At 37.2% G+C, this 25515-nt stretch overlaps 1 protein-coding gene across 4 annotated transcripts in view; it reads right to left on the bottom strand.

Annotated features, from left to right (window-relative positions):
• Positions 1-25515, bottom strand: part of AFG2A (AFG2 AAA ATPase homolog A) — a 392804-nt gene that overhangs the window by 330232 nt on the left and 37057 nt on the right. For all 4 annotated transcript variants that reach the window (XM_003816399.7, XM_063603893.1, XM_008969471.6 and 1 more), the window contains exon 10: positions 5837-5991. In XM_003816399.7, coding sequence (XP_003816447.1) covers positions 5837-5991 — 155 coding nt within the window. The remainder of the gene's footprint in view (positions 1-5836; positions 5992-25515) is intronic.

Raw genomic sequence — 25515 nt, 5'->3', positions numbered from 1 at the left:
CGCTTGAATCTGAGAGGCAGAGGTTGCGATGAGCCGAGATTGCACCATTGCACTCCAGTCTGGGCAACAAGAGCAAAACTACTCTGTCTCAAAAAAAAAAAAAAGAAAAACAAAAAAATTTCCAACAAAAAGAAGTCCAAGACTAGATGGATTCACAGCGGAATTCTACCAGACATTCAAAGAAGAACTGGTACCAATCCTTCAATCCTTTTGACACTACTCCACAAGACAGAGAAAGAAGGAACCCTCCCTAAGTCATTTTATGAAGCCAGCATCACCCTACTACCAAAACCAGAAAAGGACATAACCAAAAAAACAAAACTACAGACCAATATCCTTGATGAACACTGATGCTAAAATCCTTACTTAAAAAACTACTAGCTAACCAAATCCAACAACATACTAAAAAGATAATCCACCATGATCAAGTGGGTTTCATACCAGGGATGCAGGGATGGTTTAACATATGCAAGTCAATAAATGGGATACACCACATAAACAGAATTAAAAACACAATCACACGATCATCTCAACAGATGCAGAAAAAGTACTCAACAAAATTCAGCATCCCTTTATGATTAAAACTGTCAGCAAAATTGGTATACATGGGACATACCTTAATGTAATAAAAGCCATCTATGACAAACCCACAGCCAATGTAATACTGAAAGGGGGAAAAGTTGAAAACATTCCTCTGAGAACTGGAACAAGACAAGGATGCTCACTCTCACCACTCCTCTTCATCATAGTATTGGAAGTCCTAGCCAGAGCAATAGAAAGAAATGAAAGGCATCCAAATCAGTAAAGAGGAAGTAAAACTGTCACTGCTGACGATATGATCATTTACCTTGAAAACCCTAAGGACTCCTCCTTAGGAGTAAAGCTCCTAGAACTGGTGAAAGCATTCAGCAAAGTTTCCGGATACAAGATTAATGTATACAAATCAGTAGCTTTCTATACACCAACAGCAACCAAGCAGAGTATCAAATCAATAACTCAACCTTTTACAATAGCTGCAAAAAAAAATACTTAGGAATACACCTAACCAAGGAGTCGAAAGACCTCTACAAGGAAAACTACAAAACACAACTGAAAGAAATACACGATACAAATGGAAACACATCCCTAGTGTAATTTTTGAGGGGTGTTGAAGAGCCTTGTTTTGGCATGTTACCAGGGTTGGTTTTCTGGCTCTTTCTCATTGGGTAGGCTCTGTCAGAAGGTGGTCTAGGGCTGAAGGTTGTTGTTCGAATCCTTTTGTCCCATGGGATATTCCGTTGACGTAGTACGCTCCCCACTTTTCCTATGGATGTGTCTTCCTGTGAGCCTAACTGCAGTGATTGTTGTCTTCTAGGTCTAGCCACCCAGCAAGTCTACCCAGCTCTGGGATGGTACTGGGGGTTGTCTGTACAGAGTCCCGTGATGTGAACCATCTATGGGGCTCTCAAATACATATTCTTTTCAAGTGCACATGACACATTCTGAAGGATAGATCATATCTTAGACCACAAAACAAGTCTAAAAAATTTAAGAAGACTAAAATCATATCACGTATCTTTTCTGTCCATAATCATATGAACCAGAAATGAGTAACAGGAAAAAAAAATTGGAAAATCCACAAATATCTGGAAATTAAACAACATACTCCTGAACAATCAATGGGTCAAAGATGAAATCAAAAGAAAAATAAAAAAAAGTCTTAAGACAAATGGAAATAGAAACACAACATACCAAAACTTCGATACAGCAAAAGTAGTTCTATGAGGAAAGTTTATAGCAATAAATACCTATATTAAGAAAAAAGAAATATCTCAAATGAACAACCTAATTTTACACAACAAAGAAATAGAAAAAGAACAAAATAAGTCCAGAGTTAGCAGAAGGAAGGAAATACTAAAGATCAGAGCAGAAATAAATGAAATGGAGACTAGAAAAATAATTTAAAAGATCAATATAAGAATATAAAAAGATCAACATAAGTTGTTTTTTCAAAAGATAAGCAAAATTGACAAATCTTTGCCTAGACTACTACAAAAAAAAGAAAGAAGATTAAAGTAGGCTGGGCGCGGTGCTCACACCTGTAATCCCAGCACTTTGGGAGGCTGAGGTGGGCAGATCACGAGGTCAGGAGTTTGAGACCAGCCTGACCAACATGGTGAAACCCCGTCTCTACTAAAAATACAAAAATTAGCTGGGCGTTGTGGCGGGTGCCTGTAATCCCAGCTACTCAGGAGGTTGAGGCAGGAGAATCACTTGAACCCAGGAGGTGGAGGTTGCAGTGAGCCAAGATGGTGCCATTGCACTCCAGCCTGGGTAACAGAGTGAGACTCCGTCTCAAAAAAAAAAAAAAAAAAAAAAAAGAAGATTAAAGTAAATAAACTCAGAAATGAAACAGGAGACACTATAATTGATACCACAAAAATACAATCATAAGACACTAATATGAACAATTACATGGCAACAATTTGGCCAACCAAGAAGAAAGAAAGAAATTCCCAGAAACATACAACCTACCAAAAATGAATCATAAAGAAAATCTGAACAGGCCAATAATGAGTGAGGGGAATAAACCAATAATCAAAAAGCTCCCTAACAAAGAAAACTCCAAGACCCGAGAAGTTATGCTTCTCAAGCATTAGCATCACTTCTTTAAAATCTTAGTAGAATTCACAAAACTTCCAATAAACTGAAGAGGAAGGAACACTTCCAAACTCACTTTATGAGGCCAGCATTAATGTGATACAAAAATGCTGTAAGAATAGAAAATTACAGGCCAATATCCTTGGTGAACATAGATGGAAATATTCTCAACAAAATATTTGCAAACCAAATTCAATAGCACATTAAAAGGATCATACACCATGATCCAATGAGATTCATCCCTAGGATGCAAGGCTGCTGGTTCAACATATGCAAATCAATAAACATGATATGCCACTTTAAAAGGACAAAGAATAAAAATCATATAATCATATCAATAGATACAGAAAAAGCATTTGACAAAATTCAACATCCTTTCATGATAAAAACTCTCAATACGTTAGACAGAATGTACCTCAACATCATAACGCTGTATGTATGACAAGCTCACAGCTAACATCATACCCAACAATGAAAAGCTAAAAACTTTTCCTCTAAGATGAAGAGCAAGACAAAATGCTCACTCTCGCAACTTCTATTTAATATAGTACTGAAAGTCATAGCCAGGGAAATTAGGCAAGAAAAAGAAATAAAAAGCATCCGAATTGAAAAAGAAGAAAAAAATTGTCTGTTTGCAGATGACATAATCTTATATAAAGGAAACCCTAAATATTCCACCAAAAAAAAAAAGATTAAAACCAATAAATGAATTCAGTAAATTGGCAGGATACAAAATCGACAACAAAAGTCAGTAGCATTTCTATACTCTAACAACTATCCAAAAAATTAAAAAAAGAAAATCCCATTTACAATAGTATTTTTTAAATATACTGAAAAAACTTAACCAAGAAGGTGAAAGACCTGTACACTGAAAACTATAAAATACTGATGAAATAGAAGACACAAATACATAGAATAATGTCTAATGTTCATTAATTTAAAAAATTAACACTATTAAAATATTCATACTACCCAAAATTGTCTACAGATTTAATGTAACCACTACCAAAATTCCAATGGCATTTTTCTCTAAAATATGAAAAACAACCCTAAAATTCATAAGGAAACATAAAAGTCACCACATAGTCAAAGTAATCTCAAGCAAAAAAAAAAAAAAGCTGTAGGCATCACACTATCTGATTTCAAAATATACTACAAAGCTATGATAATCAAGACAGCAATATACTGGCATAAAAACAGACATATAAATAAATGAAACAGAATAGAGAGCCCAGAAATAAATCCACGCATGTACAGTCAATTGATCTACAAAGGTACCAAAGAACACGCAATGACGAAAGCACAATCTCTTTAAAAAATGGTGTCAGGAAAACCGTATATCCACATGATATCCATATGATAAACTGTATGTCCACACATGAAACTGGCCAGTCTTCTCACACCACATACAAAAAATCAGTTCAAAATGGATTAAATATTTAAACATAATATCTAGAACTGTAAAACTACTAAAAGAAAACATAAGGAAAAGCCTTATGGCATGGGTCCAGGGCAATGAATTTTTGGATACACTCCAAAAGCAGAGGCAAGAAAAACAAAAACTGACAAACAGGACTGCATCAAACTAGAAAGTTCTGCACAGCAAAGGAAACAGAGTAAAGAGACAATCTATGGAATGGGAGAAAATATGTGTGAACCATATATGAGGTAAGGGGCTACTATCCAAAATACTAAAATATATATTAAGAAACTCAAACAACTCAAAAGCAAAAAAAAACAAACAATCTGATTAAAAATGGGCAAAGGATCTGAGTAACATTTGTTAAAAGAAGATGTACAAATGGCTAACTGGTATATGAAAATATGTTCAATACCACTAATCATCAGGGTAATACAAATCAAAACTATAATGAGATATCACCTCACATCTGTTAGGAAGGCCATTACCAAAAAGATGAAAGATAAGTGTTGCCAAGGATATGGAGAAAAAGAAACCCTTGTACACTGTTGGTGGGAATGTAAAGTGGTACAGACATTATGGAAAAATGGTATGGTGGTTCCTCAAAATATTAAGTTACCAAAAGATTCAGCAATCCTACTACTGGGTACATATCAAAAGGAAATGAAGTATCTCAAAGCGATATCTGCACTCTCATGTTCACTACAGCATTATTCACAACATCCAAGATAGGGAATCAATCTAAGTGTCCCTCAACAGATGAACAGAGAAAGAAAATGTGGTATAATGTTACAAAGAAATGTGGCATAATGGAATATTATTTGGCCTTATAAAAAGAAGAAAATACTGTCATTTATAATAACATGGATGAATCTGGGGAACATTATGCCTACTGAAATAAGTTAAGGTACACAGAAAGACAAATGATCTTACTCATATGTGAAAAAAGCTGATTCCAAAAGGTTGTATACAGTATGATTCCATTTATATAAAGGTTCTGAAATAAAAATTTAGAAATGAGGGGAGGAATGAGGTGGGTGTGATTATAAAAGACAACATGAGGGATCTTTGTGGTGATGGAATTACTTAGTATCTGTGATGAATACGCAAACCTTTTCATGAGATAAAATTGTATAAAACTAAATAAACACATACACACAAGTAAAACTGAAAAAATATGAGTAAGATCAATGGATTGTATCAATAGGGGTATCCTGGTTTTAGTATTGTAATATAGTTTTTTGGGTGTTTTGTTTTTTGTTTTTGAGACAGGGTCTCGCTCTGTCACCCAGGCTGAAGTGCAGTGGCACAACCATGGCTCACTGCAGCCTCAACATTCCCCAGGGCTCAGATGATCCTCCCACCTCAGCTGTAGCTGGGACTACAGGTGTACACCACCACACTCAACTAATTTGTACTTTTTGTAGAGATGGGGTTTTACCATGTTAACCAGGCTGGTCTCAAACTCCTGGGCTCAAGTGATCCGCCCACCTCAGCCTCCCAAAGTGCTGGGATTGCAGCCATGAGCCACTGCACCCAGCCTGTACTACAGTTTTGCAAAATGTTGCCACTGGAGGAAACTGGGTATAGGATACACAGAATCTCCCTACATTACTTCGTATAACTGCACTGAATTTACAGCTATCTCAATAAAACTTTCAATTAAGAAAAATATTTTTTTAAAGTTTAGCCTAGGAAGTCAGTCTCCCTGGACTCTAAATTTTTTTCAGAGTTTAATTCAAACAGTGTAGCTAGTGTGGGACATAAATGACTTACATTTGGGACATCAATTGCTATTTCCCTCATGGCACTGGGTCTGATATCATTCATTGCCTGCAAGAAATCCTTCAGAGTAATCTTCACCAGTCCAGCCACCTTGACATCAGGGAGGTTAGGCTGTTTTTTCAGGATTCTCCGCAAGGCACAGAGACCTACAAAGAGAGGAAAGTAACACAACATTTGTCTTTTCCTTCATAAATACAGACTGAATTGATGGCTCCGGTGGCCCATCTGGAGTGGCAACAGTGAAGACACTGGCTGCAGTGGAGGAGGCGTGGCCAGGGCTGCATACTCCATGAAGCCAGTGGGAGCTGGGAACAGGCAGGCGCCCTGCTCTTTTCCAAGTTGGTGGAGTGTGAGCCCCACTCACCCAGGCACAGCTGCAGCTGCCCAGCCATGGCTGTGGACCCAGGTATCCCTCCACTCTCGAGAACCCAGGAAGCACCCCCTGCCCCAACAGGCTCCGAAGTGCCTGCTTCTACTGCCTGGCCTCTCCCCAGTCCCAGAAAAACTTTTTGCCTGCTCTGATTTCAGACCAAAGTTAAGGCTGAGCCAAGCCACTGTCATGACCCACCTAGGTGTTCATGTGCTCAAGGTGGCACTGACAGTCCAGCTCCCTTCCACCTTGGTCCCCTCCAGACTTTGGGTGCCAATGAGTATGTGAGGGAGGCCGAGGGTGGCTCGGCGCAGTCCTGCAAGCACCCCTCAGCATGAACAGCCCCAGCACCATGGACGACATGATTGATGGCAGCAGGAGGCAGAGAGGCTCCTGGGCAGAAAGGAGTGAGTCCCTGGTGAAGCCCCACCTTTAAGCCAGGGACAGCCTGAAGCATGGAGGGCAGGCTGTCAGAGCTGGGTAGAGTCTGCAGCTGAGACCAAGAACTTATGGTGCTTTTTCTGGGCCTGCCCATGGCCACCCATGGACCAATCAGCATGTACTTCCTCCCTTCTGAAGCCCATAAAAACCCGACTCAGCCAGACTCCCTGGGATGTCAGGACTACCAGCTGTGAGAAGGAGCTACCCACCCTGGGTCTCCTCACCACTAAGAGCAGGACATTCACTGGGACACCTTGCCTATGGAAAGGAGCTACCCACTCCGGGTCTCCTCTCCGCTGAGAAGTAGACACTTGTTGGGGCAACCTGCCTGCAGAAAGGAGCCACCCACTCCAGGTCTCCTCTCTGCTGAGAGCTGGACACTCATCAGGCTGACCAGCTTGAGGACAGGAGCTACTCACTCTGGGTCTCCTCTCCGCTGAGAACTGGACACTAGCTGGGATGCCAGATAGGAGCTACCCATTCTGGTCTCCTCTCCACTGAGAGCTGGACATGCACTGGGACAACCTGCCTACAGAAAGAAGCTACCCACTCTGGGTCTCCTCTCCACTGACAGCAGGACACTCATCAGGATGACCTACCTGCAGAAAGGAGCTACCCACTCCAGGTGTCCTCTCTGCAGAAAGCTAGACATTTGTGAGGATGGCCTGCCTATGGACAGCAGCTACCCCCTCCAGGTATCCTCTCTGCTGAGAGCTGGACGCTTATCAGGACGACCTGATGGCAGAAGGACCTACCCACTTCAGGTCTCCTGAGAGCTGTTCTCTTGCTCAATGAAGCTCCTCTCTGCCTTGCTCACCCTCCAGCTGTCCACATACCTCATTCTTCCTAAAGGCTGGACAAGAACTCAGGACCTGCCAAATGGCAGGACTGAAAGAGCTGTAACACAAACAGGACTGAAACACGCCCACTGGTCACCACATTTTGGGCAATGAGAAGAAGAGGAGCTGTGGCCCTTTGGGGAGCCCAGATGCAAGGGCTGTGATCAGAGCTGTGATACCAGAGCTGTGACACTCTCTTTGGGGCTCTGCTGTTTCCAACATCTCCAAGCTTCCAGGTACCACCATGTTACCTGGTGCCCACGGTGGAAAACACTTGTGGTATGCCTGGTCCAGCCACATCCTCACACAGAGCCGGTGCCTGTGCCTGCACCTGGGGCTGTCCACTCCACTGCAGCCAGCATGCCTGGCTGTGTGCAGTGGCCGGACCTCGGGCTCACTCACACCCCCTTCACTGCTCTGCGCCTGGCTCACCCTTGGCAGGTGTAGGATCCAGGTCAATAGCACAAGCCAAGTATAGCCTGCTGGACCAAGTGGGCAGAACAAGCCCAGTGGGCCCGAGGATATAACTCGGGCAGAGGTGCCACCGGCCACAGAGGTTTCTGGCTGGAAGAGTGACACCCTAAGGATCCTGTGACAGAATTATCACCAATAAAAATATTAAAAAACCCAAACCCCATGCAAGATTACAGCATTTAAAACATTTTGTCCTTGTAGGGGAGGGGATGAGAGGTAGGAAGAGAGGTGGAAGAATGTGAAGGATAAATGTAAAAATCCAAGCACTTAGTTTTGGCAATGAAAATATGACAAATATTTAATATGAGAAAGCATTATTTACAAATATAAAATAGAATTTACAAAACAACATCCATAAAAAAAGCCAAAAAGATTTATCAAAATAATTTGTTTGGGGAACTTCTTTTAAAAGAGTAAAATATTAAAATTAAAACATGCTTTTGCCCCTGCCCTTTTGGTAAATACATTCAAACTAGAATTACAAAGTTTTAAGGTATTGGGAAAACACCTGCAAGCAAACATTCAGGTGGCAGTTGGAAATGTGATTTTGAAATACAAGAGCGAAGCAAACTTCAGAGTGATGTGCATACATGTAAGATTTGATATTATAGCAAGGGAGAGATCTAAAAGGGGAGGCTAGTGAGGGGTCAGGGATGGAGGAATAAGTGTAGAAGGCTCAATCTTAGGAAAGCCCATCAATTGAATAGCATAAAAAGAAACGATGTTTTAAAAGGGAAAGAAAAACTAGGATGACGTAGAATAAAAGGTACTAAAGCAGCCAGGAAGATAGTCAACAAAGTCAAATTTAGAGAGATCCAAAATAAATTCAAAGATACCATGCTGACTTGAGAAGTTAGATACTAAGTTCTTTGTCTTTGCTATTTGCTTGAAATTTAAACATTGACAAGAGTGAATGTCCTCTCCATCAGGCTGTGAGATTTAGAGCCCTTTGATCTGTGACGACCTTTAGTCTAGAAGACAGTAAGTCACTATATGCTCTTTGTGTTAAGAGTGTTTAATAAAATTCCACTTTGAAGGAGTTTAATCTCAGAGATCTCTGAGAAATCCAGTCTGAATATCTAAAGTTATCCTGGAACACCAGCTAGCTCCCATGATTTTTTTAACCTTTCTTGTTCAAAACACTATACCTCAATACATTTTTACTAAATTAAAATGATACCACTCCATCATTTTGTTTTCACTTATTTGAACTTTTATATATAAACAGAAGCATTAATAAAAAGAAGACACAAAACTCCACAAAACAGAGGGTTGAGTATCTTTCTCTACCAAGAAAAAGCAGTGAACAGTACAAACATACTCCAAAAATAGATCCCCTGCTTCCTAAAGACAGCAAGTCACTTCTTTAGGACATCTTACAAATACCCACTTGCTTTATCTGCCTTCCAAAATGCTGAAAGATGGTTCTTCACATCTCTTGCACTTCTGCTTGAGAGTAAAATCACTGACTGCCTCTGTTCAAGACTATCTTTTAAAGGATGTTGGTATGCAGGAAAAGAAAATGTCTCTCTCCAAACAAAGGATAGACATGCTTACTGTCCATTATAAAAGATTCAGGTTCTACAATTCAAGGCTCCCCTACTGTGATGCAAGCCTATAAAGGCTCAGGTGTCAGGTAGCCCTCTGTATCACTCCGTGAAAACTGAGGCTCAGGAACTGGTGCGAATGCTGCTACTCTAGCTAATTATGTTGCTGCAATATTCTTTCCTTTGACTCTTCTGCAGCCGCTCACAAAATTTGTTAGAATAGAGTAAAAGTAGAGTAAAATCTCAGACCCTTTACAATTCTTGACATGTTTATGTTTGCTATGGTATGAATGTTTTTGTCTCCTCCAAAACTCATGTTAAAACTTAATCCCTAATGACACACTGATGGGAGTTGAGGCCTAATGAGAGGTGTCTCCAGCCTCATGAATGGATTAATACAGCTATAAGAAGGGCTTGCCCTTTTTCTTACCCTTCTGCTATGTGAGGACACAATGTTCCTCTCCTTTAGAGAATACGGCATTCAAGGCACCATCTTGGATGCAAAGAGACTGAGCCCAAACCTGCCAGCACCTTGATCTTGGACTTTCCAGCCTCCAGAACTGTGAGAAATAAATTTCTGTTCTTTGTAAATTACCAAGTATGTGGTATTTTGTTATAGCAGCAGAAACTGGACTAAGACGATGATAAATTGGGTCAATTTACTACTCGACATCCTCATTAGTTAAATGGAGCAGAAGCATTAAAAAATATTCAGTGATAAAGACAGTCCCTGACTTAGGATTCAACTTAAGACTTTTCAACTTTATGGCCAGGTGTGGTGGCTCATGCCTGTAATCCCACCACTTTGGGAGGCCAAGGCAGGCGGATCACCTGAGATCAAGAGTTCAAGACCAGCCTGACCAACATGGAGAAACCATGTCTCTACTAAAAATACAAAATTAGCTGGGTGTGGTGGTGCATGCCTGTAATCCTAGCTACTTGGGAGGCTGAGGCAGGAGAATTGCTTGAACCCAGGAGGCAGAGGCTGCGGTGAGCCGAGATCGCACCATTGCACTCCAGCCTGGGCAATAAGAGCAAAACTCCGTCTCAAAAAAAAAAGAGTTTTCCACTTTACAATGGTACAAAAGCAATATGAATTCAGTAATTTTCTTGCAACGCTGGGCAGCCGCAGCAAGCTACAGTTCCAAGTCAGCCACACACATATTTTGACTCACTAGTTTTTTCAGGACATAACCCCATCATAAGTTGAGAAGTATCTATGCAGTGCCATGTTGTATCAAACAGTACCTTGTGGCCTGGGAAAATTTAAGCTGTTCCTAAAATATCTAACATAAATGGATGTAATCAAAATACTTCAATGCCAGATAGTATCTGGCAATACTTGCCAATATTTCTAATTTGGACCAGATACATCACCCTACTGAGACAGAAAAACTGAAACAGGGAAAATGGTCTAGTAATTTTCCTGCCACTTTTTTTTATATCATGCAAACATAAAATCTGACACTAAATGATACATTATTTTCATTTAAGGAAGGGGTCTAGAAAACGCAGGCAATATGTGGTTTTTAAAAGTATATTTAATATTATAATATAAAAATATTTATAAAATAACAAAATCTCTATTATTTCTAATACAAACTACAGAATTTAAGCTGGATAAAATCTCCACTCCTCTGAACATAGAAAGAAAATAGTAACTCACAGGAGGAAAAGAAAGGCAAGAGAAACATGGAATTTTTCAAAAGTTAAAAAATAGTAAAGTACAAGTTGGGCACGGTGGCTCACACTTGTAATCCCAACACTTTGGGAGGCTGACACGGGCAGAGAGCTTGCATCCAGGAGTCCGAGACTAGCCTGGGCAACACTGTGTGTCCTCATCTCTAAAAAAATTTCAAAAATTAGCCAGGCTTCGTGGCATGTGCCTATAGTCCTAGCTACACGCAATGACTGTTTGAGCCCAGGAAGTCAAGGCCGCAGTGAGCCATCATCATGCTGCTGCACTCAGTCACTAAACTTGGGTGACAGGTGAGACCCTGTCTCCAAAAAAGTAAAGTACAAAGACTGATTCTGTAATAAACATAGCACAACTTAATGTACCCAAATAATAAGTAAACATGTGTTGCAATGTTTGCAATGCATACTAGCCCCTAATAAGCCAAGGAGACTAACATAGGATATTCACTAAAGGCCAAGTTAAAATGTTTAACTAAAAAGACAATGGGAAGAGGATGAAATAATAAAAATACTTGCCTATTCCAAAAGAATGAAAAAAAAAAAAAAAACAGGAAAAAAAACATACAAGTGGGGCAAATAAGGAAGTACATTAAACCTAAGTATTTTAAGATATTACCCTAAATATAAATGTATTAAGTACTTGAATTTAAACAATGACAACAGCAGATGGATTAAAAAAATAAAACCCCAATTTACCCTGCATACAAGTGATGTATCTGAAATATAAGAATATAGAAAGGTTGAAAGTAAAAGAATAAAAGGAATACTATGCAAATATACACAGAATGAAATATACATGGAAGGATAACAGCGCACCTATATCTACTATCAAATAGGCATTAAGTAAGAGGCATCACCAGACACTCAGGGTAATAAAAGGGTCAATTCACCAAGAATATACAAAATTCTAAATTAATACATGCCTGATAACAAAATTCAAAATACGTAAAACAAAAGTAAACAGAACTAAATGGAGAAACAGACCTTGCTTGCAGGTTTTAACATACTTCCCTTATTAGCCAAAATTTTTAAAAAGAATATATAGAAGATACCAGAAGATACGAAAAACAAAGTTAACTCACTTATCCTAATTGGTATATATTAAAAAACAACATCAAAATAATAAAATAACTCTGTTTTCCAGCATACCTGGAATATCTACCAAAACTGACCCTATGCTAGGACACAAAGCAACTCTCCATGTAACTCAAGGATTGAAATCATAAAGTATAGTTCTCTGACCTCAGGAGAATGAATAACAAAATCAGTAACAAAAAAATGCTAAGAAATACACAAATATTTGAAAATCAGTTAATTCATTTCTAAATAACTCATGGTTCAAAAAAAATCACAATGAAAACTGAATTTTTTCAACTTAATAATAATACAAATATAATATGAAAATCTGCAGGATGCTGCTACTGCAGTACTGAAGGGGACACTGGTAGGCTTAATGTAGATAGAAAAAAAAAAGACTGACAGTCAGTGAGGCATTCATCTTAAGAAATTAGAAAAAGAAGAAATTAAACCTAAAAGAAAAAAGAAGGAGGGAAATAATGAAGAAAACAAATGCACAATTAAAAAAAGTAATCAGTAAAGCCAAAGGTTGGTTGTCTGAAAATGAGAGGAGAGACACATTTCCAATACTAGGAATGAAAAAGCAGACATCATTACAAAACCTACAGCCATTAAAAAGATAAGAGGATAGTAGGAATAACTTTATGCCAAATAATTTGAAATGTAGATAAAATGAACAAGTTTCTAGGGGAAAAAAATTTACCAAAACTAATATACAAACAAACAAACTATACAATTTGAATATTTCAATAGATATTAAAGAAATTAAATCTATAATTAAAACCTTTCCTACAGAGAAAATTCTAAGCACAGATGGCTTCACTGATAAATGTCACCAAATACTTAAGGATGAATATGACATTAATTTTAAAAAAATTGTTCCAGAGAAAAAATAATTCCCAACTTGATTCACAAGGGTAGCATAATCTTGCTCCTCAAATCTTAAAGGGATATTACAAGGAAAAAAAATTACAGGTCAATCTCTCATGAACATAGGTGCAAATATCTTAAACAAAACATCAGCCAAAAGATCAATACATTAAAAAGAATTACAAAATTGTGACAACTTGGCTCTATTACAGGAATGTCAGATTCATGTAACATTTAAAAATCAATCAACATCATTCTTCCCATTAATAGAATAAAGAGTTCATATCACTATCTCAATAAATGTAGAAATGTGATAAAATATCACTAATTATATTTTTTTAAAAGCTAGGAATAGATACAAACCTCCTTATCACGCATACAGCAAAAAAAATTCTTAATATTAAGTAACAGTTTGTAAACTTTCTATTAAATCAAGAATGAGATAAGGATTACTATTGTTACCACTTCTATTAAATACTGTCAGAGGTCCTATGTAGTATAGTAAGTCAAGGAAGACAAAGAATAGGTGTAGAGTTGAACAAAATAAAATTTAAAACTCATTATTTGAAATGTATACATAGAAAACTATAACATAATTGATAGATAAAAAACTCAAAAGAACTTACATACACACTACTAAAATTTTGTTTTTTGTGGTTTTTTTGAGACAGGGTCTCACTCTGTCACCCAGTCTGGAGTGTAGTGGTGCAATCTCAGCTCATTATAGCCTCAACCTCCCACACTCAAGTAATCCTCCTACCTCAGCCTCACAAGTAGCTGGGACTACAGGTGCATACCACCACGCTCAGCTATTCTGTAAATTTTCTGTAGAGATGGTGTCCCACTATGTTGCCCAGGCTCGTCTCAAGCTCCTGGGCTTAAGGGATCCTCCCACCTTGGCCTCCCAATGTGCTGGAGTTATAGGTATAAGCCACTGTGCCTGGCCCACACCATTAAAACTAATAAGTGCATTTGGCAAGGTAGGTAGACACAGTCAATACCAAAAAAATTACTTTTTCTATTGGGAGGCCAAAGCAAGTGGATCACTTGAGGTCAGGAGTTCATGACCAGCCTTGCCAACATAGTGAAACCCTGTCTCTACTAAGCTACTTGGGAGGCTGAGGCACAAGAATTGCTTGAACCCGGGAGGCAGAGGTTGCAGTGAGCTGAGATAGTGCCACTGCACTCCAGCCTGGGTGACAAAGCAAGAGTCCGTCTCAAAAAAAATTTTTTTTTACTTCTTCTAGATACAGACATGCGTTGCTTAATGACAGGGATACGTTCTGAGAGATGTGTCTTTATGCGATTTTGTCATTGTGCAAACATTATAGAGTATACTTATACAAATCTAGATGGTATGGCCTACTATACATCTAGGCTATATGGTATAGCCTATTGCTCCTAAGCTACAAACCTGTGCAGCAAGTTACTATACTCAATACTGTAGGTAACCGTAACACAATGGTAAGTATTTGTATACCTAAACATAGAAAAAGAAAAGGTACAGTAAAAATACAGTATAAAAGATTTAAAAAGATCATGCCACTGCACTCCAGCCTGGGTGACAAAGTGAGATTCCGTCTCAAAAAAAAAAAAAAAAAAAATTTTTTTTTTACTTTTTCTAGATACAGCCATGCATTGCTTAATGACAGGGATACATTCTGAGAGATGTGTCTTTATGTGATTTTATCATTGTGCAAACATCAAAGAGTCTACTTATGAAAATCTAGATGGTATGGCCTACTATACAGCAAGGCTACAAACCTGTAAGGCATGTTACTATACTCAATACCATAGGTAACTATAACACAATGTTAAGTATTTGTGTATCTAAACATAGAAAAAGAAAAGGTACAGTAAAAATATAGTATAAAAGATTAAAAAATGTTATACCTGTGTGGGCACTTACCATGAATGAGGCTTATAGGACTGGAAGTTGCTCTGGGTAAGTCAGTGAGTATGTGCTGAGCAAATGTGAAGGCCCAGGACATTACTATACTCTACTGTAAACACTATCCACTTAGGCTACACCAAATTTAAAAATAATAATACTAATTACACTACTACTTTACAATGGTTATGATGTCACTGGATGATAGGAATTTTTCAGCTCCATTATAATCTTACAGAGCCACTGTAGTATATACCATTCATCCTTGACTAAAACATCGTTATGCAGTCCGTGACTATACTAACATAAAATAATTACAAGTGAAACTTAACAAAATGCCATTCATAAGTGCATTCAAAAAACCAAAGTACCTAAGAATAAATCTAATTAACAGTATGCAAGACTTTTCACATAAAACTACCAAACTACCTGGAGGGAAATTAAGGAAAATCTAAAATAAAATGAAGGAATCTAAGAAGTTCATGGATTACAAGGTATTAACTTCCCAAATCTCTCCAAATTGATTGAAAGACTTAATAATTCCAATCAAAATGCAAGCCAGTTTACTGGGTGGGGAGAAGGAAGAACCCGACACACTGATTTTAAAACTTCTGTGGGAATGCAAAGGGCCAACAATAGTCAAGAAAATTTTGATGACCATTTTTTTAAAAAAAATCACTTACCCTCCAGAAATTATGACTTTTTATAAGGCTGAAAGTATTGAAGACATTTCAGTATTGTGGACAAGGATAAAAGACCATTGAGGCAGAGCAGAGAATCTAAAATGAACACAAACCCTTGATTTATGTACAACAAAGGTAACACAGAAGCAAGGCAGAAATTGATGGTCATTTCAATAACTGGTATAACACATCTATATGAAAAAAAGTGAAGCAATTAAAGATAGCAACATGAAAGGAAAAACAATAAAAGCATCAAGAAGGTAAGAGAAAATATACCTAACAGTAGATTTGACCAAGATTTCTTAAGCTAGCTACAAAAATCACCAGCCACGAAGGAAAAGACTGATGAACTGGATCCTTTATATCAATATATATTATAACAAATATATAATTATAAACTTTCTGTTCCTCAAAAGATACTACAGAGAATAAAAATGTAAGCCACGGAGTAGAAGATATTTAAAATACATATATCTAACAAAGGTCTCACAACTAAGCTATATTAATAACTTCCACAAATCAATATATTTTTAAAAAGTAACGCTACAGAAAAATTGAATAGATACTTGACAGGCACATCACAAAGAAAGACATCTAAATGGTCAATTCAAATATAAAAAGTACTCACACTCAGTCATCAGGGAACTAAAACCACAATGAAATACTGCTATAAACTCCATGTCAGCACCCACGAGAAGAAACTGGAATTTTCACGCACAACAGGTAGAAAGGTAAATTGGTAAAATCACTACAAAAACGTTTTGGCAGTATTTAGTAACAAGAATCCTATAACCCAATAATTCCACTCTTAGACAAATAATAGACAGAAATGCATACATTTGTGCAGCAAAAGGCATGTGCAAGAATGTTCATGGCATTACTCATAATACTTAAACAATCGAATTCAGCAATAAAAATGAACTCCTGCTATGCAGAATAAAATGATGAAGCTCCCAAACCATAAAACAAGTGAAAGAAGAGAAGGCAAAACAGGCAAAACTGATCTATGGCATTCGAAGCCAGGAGAGTGGTTGCCTTTTGGGTTGAGGTGAGCATGTAGGGCTGGGAAAGGGTCTGAGGGAGGTACCAGGAAGCTAGTAATGCTCTGTATCTTGATCTGAGTGGTGGTTACACAAGTGTGTTCACTTTGGAAAACGCATGGATATTTTAGCTTATGCTCTCTTATGTATACATGTAATACATTGAGAAAGAAGTTTATTTTTAAAACGTATGTAAAAAGTGTGGCGCAAGTAAAAAAAACTATAAATAAAGCAACAACACAGAAGCTGGTTTAAATAACATTGAGGGATGGTAGTTTTAGAAATTATAAACTGCAGTTTAAAATGAAATATCATTGTATCAATATTAGCTCATCAATTATAACAAAGGTACCACACTAACTCAAGACAGTAATAATGGGAGAAGCTGGAAAAAAGGGAAGTTATATGGAAATTATCTGTACTTTCTGCTTTATTCTTCTGTAAACCTAAAACTGCTCTAAAAAAAGTCTATTAATTTAAAAAAATTTTAATAAAATGAAAAAACTCAGTTCTAAGTATCCATATGTACATATACAATGAAGTTTATTCCTTAATATTTTATTACTAAAACAGGAAAATATTTTTATTTAGAGTACTTTCTAATCAGAATAATTAAAACCATGATGATCTAGGAAAATAAATCCATAAAAAAGGTTTTGGGGCTGAATGCAGTGACTCACACCTATAATCCCAGCACTTCAGGAGGCCAAGGTGGGAGGATCACTTGAGGCCACGAGTTTAAGACCAGTCTCGGCAATACTGCAAGATCCTATCTCTTTAAAAAAATAATAAAAACAGTTTTGGGAATTTTCTATACAGAAATCCTGATCAGGCTCAGAATCATTGCAGGACATATTTATAAGCTGACTAGTGTGCAAAATATACTAGAATACAAAATACAGATTATATGATTTAAAGTATTCACAAAGAGTTTTGATTTGCCAGAATATTTTATACATACGAATATGTTTGGTATGAAAGGCAGGGTGACTAAAGAAGAAAAACAAAACTTGAGGAGAGAGAACAGCATTTTTTACATGCCGTTACTCTGATTTTTTTTTAAGAGACAAGGTCTTGCTCTATTACCCAGGCTGGAGTGCAGTGGTACAATCATAGCTGACTGCAGCCTCAACTCCTACACTCAAGCAATCCTCCCACTTCAGCCTCCCAAGTAGCTAGGACTACAGACACACACTACCACCACCGGCTAATTTTATTTCTCTTAGAGACAGAGTCTTGCTACATTGCCCAGGCTGGTCTCAAACTCCTGGCCTCAAATTATTCTCCTGGCCTGGCCTCCCAAAGTGCTAGGATTGCAGGTGTGAGCCACTGCACCGAACTGGTTTTGAAAATATTTTTTAAAAATAGTTCTCAGTAATGGAACCCCTGTTCTTGTATTTCTTGCCAATTCAGTTACAATTCATGTTAAAGGAAAGCAATTAAAGTATTATTATATCATAAAGCCACTGAGAAGATATATTCATTGACCACAGGAGTTACTCTTTCATGGGCACTCTTTTCAATATTAACTCATCTATTCACTCAAAATATTCAACAAGAACCTCCTAGACATAATTACTTCATTAAACAATTGTACTGAGCTCTTACATATGAGGGTACACAAGAAGGCAAATCAATCTCTCACAGCTAACAGTCTAATAGGGGAGACACATCATAACGCGTAGTTATTATAAACTATGCCAAGTACTGTGACATGGAAAGAACAAAGTGGCACAAAAACACGTCAGGAACATCGAACTCAGTTTCAGGAAGGATTAGTTTACCTAATGACTCTCACAGAAATCATTTAGTACATTCCTTTATTTCACAAATGAAAAACTGAAACATATATCTAAGTTCAAGTAATTAGCCCTGAAAAGTGAATCGATGTTAACCTGATAAAATGGGAATTGGGGCCAAAGAGGCAGCCGACTATTCCAAGCAGGGGGAACAGCATATAAATAGAGACAAGAATGAGCATAGCACTTTAGAGATTAGGAGGCCCTATAGAATAATAAAAGATAAAATCCCAAGTCTCCAGAGTTCAGTCTTATACATATGAAAGAACATGTTTAAATAAACCTACATCCAACTCTATTACTTCGTTTGTAGGTATGTGAGGATATAAAGTATGGTGGATTGTTAGAAAGGAGAAAAGAACAATAGGTAAGTTTACTGATTTGCAAAAGCTATAAAAACATAAGAGATCCTGGAGACCCCTGCCACAGGCCTTCAGATTCTTTCCCACTCTGAAGTATTGATTCTGGACTCTATATAAATGTATCCTATTTTACACAACAAATGCTATTCTTGAAAATAACATGTAAGTTGAAAAACAGAATGTGTATGAATTAAATGTTAAATATATTATCAAGAGCTTACAGAAATTAAAGATCCTTGGAGCTATAATACTAATGCAACCAATCCTCCATGGCTCTAGGTCTGCCACTAACTAGCTCAGGCACAACTTTAAATGAGACTTAGCCCTTTTGGCCATCAGTTACCTCATTTATTAAATGAAAAGATTAAAATGTATTTTGTCTAATTATTCAAATTTAAATAACTTAAAATTCTATGATGCTAAGTTTAAATTATTGGCCATCACCATTTCTAATAAGGCCATACTGGAACCCATAATGAAAGATTAAATTTTTTAAAATACATATATTTTTAGAAACCTGAAGACAATTAACTAGAAGAACAAATGGACACATGTACATCAAGGAATATGGTTGAAAGTAAGCCATCAACATTTCCTCTTCTCACTAACTTTGGAGTTAATTTTTTAAAAATGTAAGCAAATACAGAAGCAATACTGCTATGTTAAGAAACACAATTTTGAAATAAAAAAGAGGTGTGGCTAATTCAACAAAAAATGTATCATTTTCTTTTCATTATTTTATTTTCCAATGCTCTTAAAATTTTTAAGACTGGAAAACAAGATACCTTGAAGGGAAGAAAAGGCAAAATGCTTTAGAGAGCCAAATGTCAACACACTGTTTCCAACGTATGACTTGTATATGACTTGCTCCACCTCAAGCTCTACATCAATATTTCAATATAACCAATTCTGGACAAGAGCAATTATTCTAAACCCATGCTCTTCAAAACCATCTGCTCCAGATGCAATCAACAAACATCATCTTGTCCCCATGTTTATAAAATCCTACAATTTTATACTCAGTGCTTGCTAAGTTATATGTTATTTTTGAGATCACAATTAAGCTCCTTCATTAGAAACTAACAATAAAATTAAACTGATCAGAGAAGTTAACAATCCCTTTTAGAATTACTACCTGCCTACAGAAACTTAATTATATGAAAAGGTAACATAAAACTTGGACATCTGGATCTTATATTTAAATTCTAAAAGTTGAGCATAAAATTTGCTAATGATATACTCACATATATGAAAACAAAGCAAGTATAACAAAAATCTAAGTCTCCCTTTTTTAAAATGTACTTTCCTCAAAATATCAGAACTCTAAAAAATTTGTTTTATTTGGAGTCTTTATTCTCCCTCAACTCTGTATTAAGTATAGACAAGGTGCTAAGTATCACTTGCTGTACCACTAGGAAAGTTTCATTTCTCACTGCCCATTAATAAATAAATTTTTAAAAAATCAAATAGAATATCCTTAAAGGTTATTGTAGTTCTCACCTTATTTATATTATAAGTGACTGCTGTAACTTCAACTGATCAAAGGAGCCAGTCTATTCCAAACCCTCTATCACTTTCAAAAGTTGCTTTTAAAGGTAATGGCACTGTGGAAGGCACATTTGTCTCCAGATCTGAACCTTGAGCCAAGGCTTATTTCTCACTAATTGCTTGAGTTTAAATGTATCACATAGTCTCTCCTCATCTGTGAAATAAGGGAATGTACTAAATTATCTCTGAAAGAGTAGTCGATTATTCTATTCTAGTTGCAGTTTTTGCAATTACTTTTTTTTTTTTTTTGAGACAGTCTTGCTCTGTTGCCCAGGCTGAAGTGCAGTGCCATGATTTTGGCTGACTGCAACTTCCTCCTCCTGGGTTCAAGCAATTCTTGTGCCTCAGCCTCCCAAGCAGCTGGGACTACAGGCATGTGCCACCACACCCGGCTAATTTTTGCATTTTTAGTAGAGACGGGGTTTCACCATGTTGGCCACGCTGGTCTCGAACTCCTGACCTCAAGTGGTCCACCCGCCTCGGCCTCCCAAAGTGCTGGGATTACAGGTGTGAGCCACTATGCCCAGCCGCAATTACTTTTGCATCAACCTATAGTTCTAAAACATCAAGATTAATTCACTTCACCAGTCCTAGGTTTCAAACTGCCCTAAATACAGTTTCCATTTTCAAATTTTTCATATTTCATTATTTACCTACCTGGCTTAACAACCTTACTAAAATACTGAGTTTTGTTTTTGTTTTTGTTATTTGAAAAAAGGTGATTAGAGTACAATTTGTATGCCAAGAGAAGCTGAAGATTCACAGCTGGGTGGACTAAGTCAGGGCCCAGGTAAGAGGAGAGTAACCAGGAAAATAATAAAGAAATACAGTTAGATTTGGTTTTTACTGGAGACAGGGAGGGATGACAAGGAGGGAGGACTAAGTATATTTATCCCTCTTTTATGGAAAGCATAAAAACTCTAAATATTAATAATAATACAACAACAAAACTAAAAAAGAAATTGACAATCACTACATCTGCTTCTTCAACTCTCAATCAATCACCCTTCAATTTATTGCAATCCAGCAGCTAGGCACAAGACACCACTAGAATGTCTCTCTTCCACGCTCCCATGACCTCCCAAGTAGGGAACTAAGCACTTTATGTAACTGTGGTCTCTACTGTGATCAACACTGTTGATCCTAGTTCCACTATTTATGACCTGTGTGATCTTGGGAAATTTCCTTAATCTGACGTAAGTTTCCTCAACTACAAAATAAAGAGAACCTCAGAGAGTTGCTGTGAGGAAGAAATGTGTTAGTACATACAAGGTGCTTCAAACAGTGGTTGACATAATCCAAGTACTCAATGAGTGTGAACCAATACCCATTACTTCCTCACTGAGTGCTTACCTCATTTCATCTGAGTCACCACTTCTTTGGGTTCTCTTCCCATCTCTCTAGCCACTCCTCAGTTTCCTATACCAAATATTTTTTAACAACCCAACCTTTGAATGACAGTATTTCCCAAGACCTTTCTACTGTATTAGCATTCTGAATGCGCCCTGATCATTCACATAACACCCAACACACTGTATTGTACTTATATACTGTTCCATTTCCCTGTGAGTCTTGAGTTTCATGAGGAGAGAGCCCAAGTCTATCTTATTCATTGAGGTAGCCCCACCATCTAGTGCAGTACCTGGCTCAATGAATGAAAGAACTCTACTCACCTTCTGTTAGAGATTTCATTCTTTCTACAGCTTCACCATGTTAACTACTAACAACTCCCAAGTCCATATCTCTAACCTAGACCTGTCCTCATCTTCAAAACCTATAATTCAAAGTCTTCCAAGTTAGACAATGTAAAAAATAAAGATAGATGAGAGGTGAAAAAGAAAGAGTAGGCAGGAAGAAGGTATTTCAATAGTCCAGACAAGAGCTGATGATGGTGTGAACTGTGGTATAGCAGTGAAAGTAGTTAATTTTTTTAAGAGGTCAAATTCTGAATAAGTATGAAAACAGAGCTGACAGGATTAGATAAAAAAAGAGTAAGAGAAAAAAGAATCAAGAATAACTCTAGGAAATAACTTTTATTTAGATAGCCTGGTTTTATTTTTGTGATTGTTTTAATTAGAAAGAAAACCTTTCCTCAAGTTTTATATTTTTATAGTCTTGGCAAAACAACGCAGAAAATTTTCTACTAGCAAAGTAAATAGTATATGTCATTTAGAGCTTAAACAGAATCAAAACTACCGCCTCTTTTTCTGAAACAAACCATTCAGTTCCAGTCATCTCAAATGAGTAGCAAAAGTAATACTAAAATACCCACTTCACTGATAAAAATAATTCCATCTCTATATAATATCCATAATATTTACGCAGTAGGACAAATCCCAATATCACAAATGTAACATTCTATAACTACATTTTAGAATTATAAAACAGAGGAGAAAATTCATTGCTTTATGAAATATGCTGCAAAATTACTGCTTATTTATCTAGCTACAATAATACGTCCCTTATAAAATGCATTAATTAGAGCAGGGGTCCCCAACCAATGGGCCATGGGCTGGTACTAGCCTATTAGGAACTGGGCTTCACAGCAGGAGGTGGGCAGCAGGCGAGCAAGCATTACTACCTGAGCTCTGCCTCCTGTCAGATCAGCAGTAGCATTAATTCTCCTAGGAGTGTGAACTCCACTGTGAATTGTACACGTGAGGAAACTAGGTTGTCTGCTCCTTATGAGAATCTAATGCCTGATGATCTGAGGTGGAACAGTTTCATCCGGATACCATCCCCACCCTCTCACCCGAGGTCCATGGAAAAACTGTCTTCCACAAAACCGGTCCCTGGTGCCAGAAAGGTTGGGGACCACTGAATTGGACTGATTATCATGACATATACATGAATTTAACTTGTATTCCTACTACTGTTGCTCTATGACATGCCTACAGCGAACTCACATCTGGGATGACCCAAAGTTCAGCAAGAAAATCTGTCAGCCAGGCACAGTGGTTCATGCTTGTAATCCCAGCACTTTGGGAGGCTGAAGCAGGCAGATCACTTGAGGTCAGGAATTCAGGACCAAACTGCCCAACATGGTGGAACCCCGTCTCTATTAAAAATACAAAAATTAGCCAGGCGTTGTAGTGCGTGCCTGTAATCCCAGCTACTCAGGAGTCTGAGGAAGGAGAATCATTTGAACCCAGGAGGCGGAGGTTGCAGTGAGCCGAGACTGCGCCACTGCACTCCGGCCTGGGCAAAAAGCGTAAGACTCCGTCTCAAAAAGAAAGAAAATCTGTCAAGGAGGCTACCCAAAAACAAGCCATATCTCTAGTCTGCATATTCTTATTGACAGGCAAGATTTTTACTGATTCAGATTCAGTGAAAATCACTACTTTAGCAAAGCAAAGGATTCTGCCAGATTTCCCTATCTTTTATACTAGGATAATCAAGAACACTTCATATCAGAAAAATTGCCAAAATCCAAATAAGCTTCTACCAGAGAAATGCATAAATATATGTAAAATACAATTTTTAGAAAATGTTTAAATATCAATTTTCCAGAGGCTAAAGAAGAAAAGGAGAAATTAAGTGACACTTATCAAGGGCCTATATAAACCATTACCACTGCTGCCAGGCTATATTACTAAACCTCATAAGAACTCTTAAAACCATATAGTGTTATCCCTACTTAGCTGGTGAGGATATAAAACCCAAGAGGTTGAATAGCTTGCTCAATGTTTATCAGCTGATAAAGTATAATGATAGCATTTGAATGCAGAGCTCACCATAAGCTTTGCAATAAATCCCATTATTTCCCTGGACTTTATTTTAAAATATCAAATTTCTACAGTATCAATATTTTAATTCTAACTTAGAAAACAACGTTGACAGAATTGAAAAAATAGTAAAAAATATTAGAAACAGAACCTTTCATAAGAGTTGGACTATTACATACATAGCAGATGCTCCATAAATCCCTGTTAAAGTAAGCTAGTTGGGGGTGGAGGGACAAAGGAGCTAAAAATATCTCAGAACACTGGACAAGATATAAAATTTTCCATCTCAGAAAAAGTGACAATTATTAGATTCGGTATTGCTACCAGACAGATTTAAGTGCTGTAATAACAAAATAATTATTTAAATATGAGTTTTAATTCTTCCTGTTCTGTTATGCTACCTTATCAAGGCCTGAGAATTTGGTAAGAACATGTTGAAATGATGTGTAATTAACAAGGATGCTAAAGACAATTCTTAGAGATGCAAAGCAAATACTTCCTTTCACCATAAACAAAATGACTAAGTCCACTTCTTGAAGAAATCAAGATCTATTTATATTCACTCTCCTGAAATGGCACAGGCAGCCTTAGAAGGATAAGTTTATAATAAATCCCTATATTTGGAAAACATTGTTGTAAGCATCTTCTAACATTCAACAGAGTTTATGAAACTTATGTCACTGCTACATAATTAACATTTCATGTTTTCCCAAAAAATGCAGTATACTTATCTATGTTGTTAATTTAAAACATTATAAATTTTGAGGGAATTAATAAAAGGCTATGCAACTAATTAATTAGAAAGGCAGCCTAATCCCATCAGGAATACAAACACAGACATTAAATGTCAGGATGTGTTAGAGTCTAGCTTGTAAACAACTTGTCCATTTGAGATAAAACATTTCAAAATGCAGCTGCTCTTTGCTTTAAAAAGGTGAACTACAAAACATTAGCTCTTTGGACAAGTCACGACATATCAAACCACACTCTAGCTAAAAAATTAATTATAAAGAAAATATAATTTTGAAAATAAGCTTCACACCCAATCACAAACACCAAACGTTGTTATCTGCTCAGATAATGCGAGATCTAAGGGTTGAAAGCAACACTTCCTATTGTAGTGCTTCCAATTTTCATATTCATTATGGGAACAAAGTTAAAAGATATGGAAAATATTTAGTAACCTGGAATAAAAGATTAGAGATGTTGAGAGTAAGCACACTGCAAAAGATGCATTATCACTCTCACAAAGTATGGATTGTAAACCTTCTACCCTCTGAAAAGGCATGTACAATCTACACAAACA

The sequence above is a fragment of the Pan paniscus genome, chromosome 3, assembly GCF_029289425.2.
Source record: "Pan paniscus chromosome 3, NHGRI_mPanPan1-v2.0_pri, whole genome shotgun sequence".
Taxonomy (NCBI): domain Eukaryota; kingdom Metazoa; phylum Chordata; class Mammalia; order Primates; family Hominidae; genus Pan; species Pan paniscus.
The sequence above is the reverse complement of the archived record's forward strand: the minus strand, read 5'-3'. Positions and strand labels throughout refer to the sequence as shown.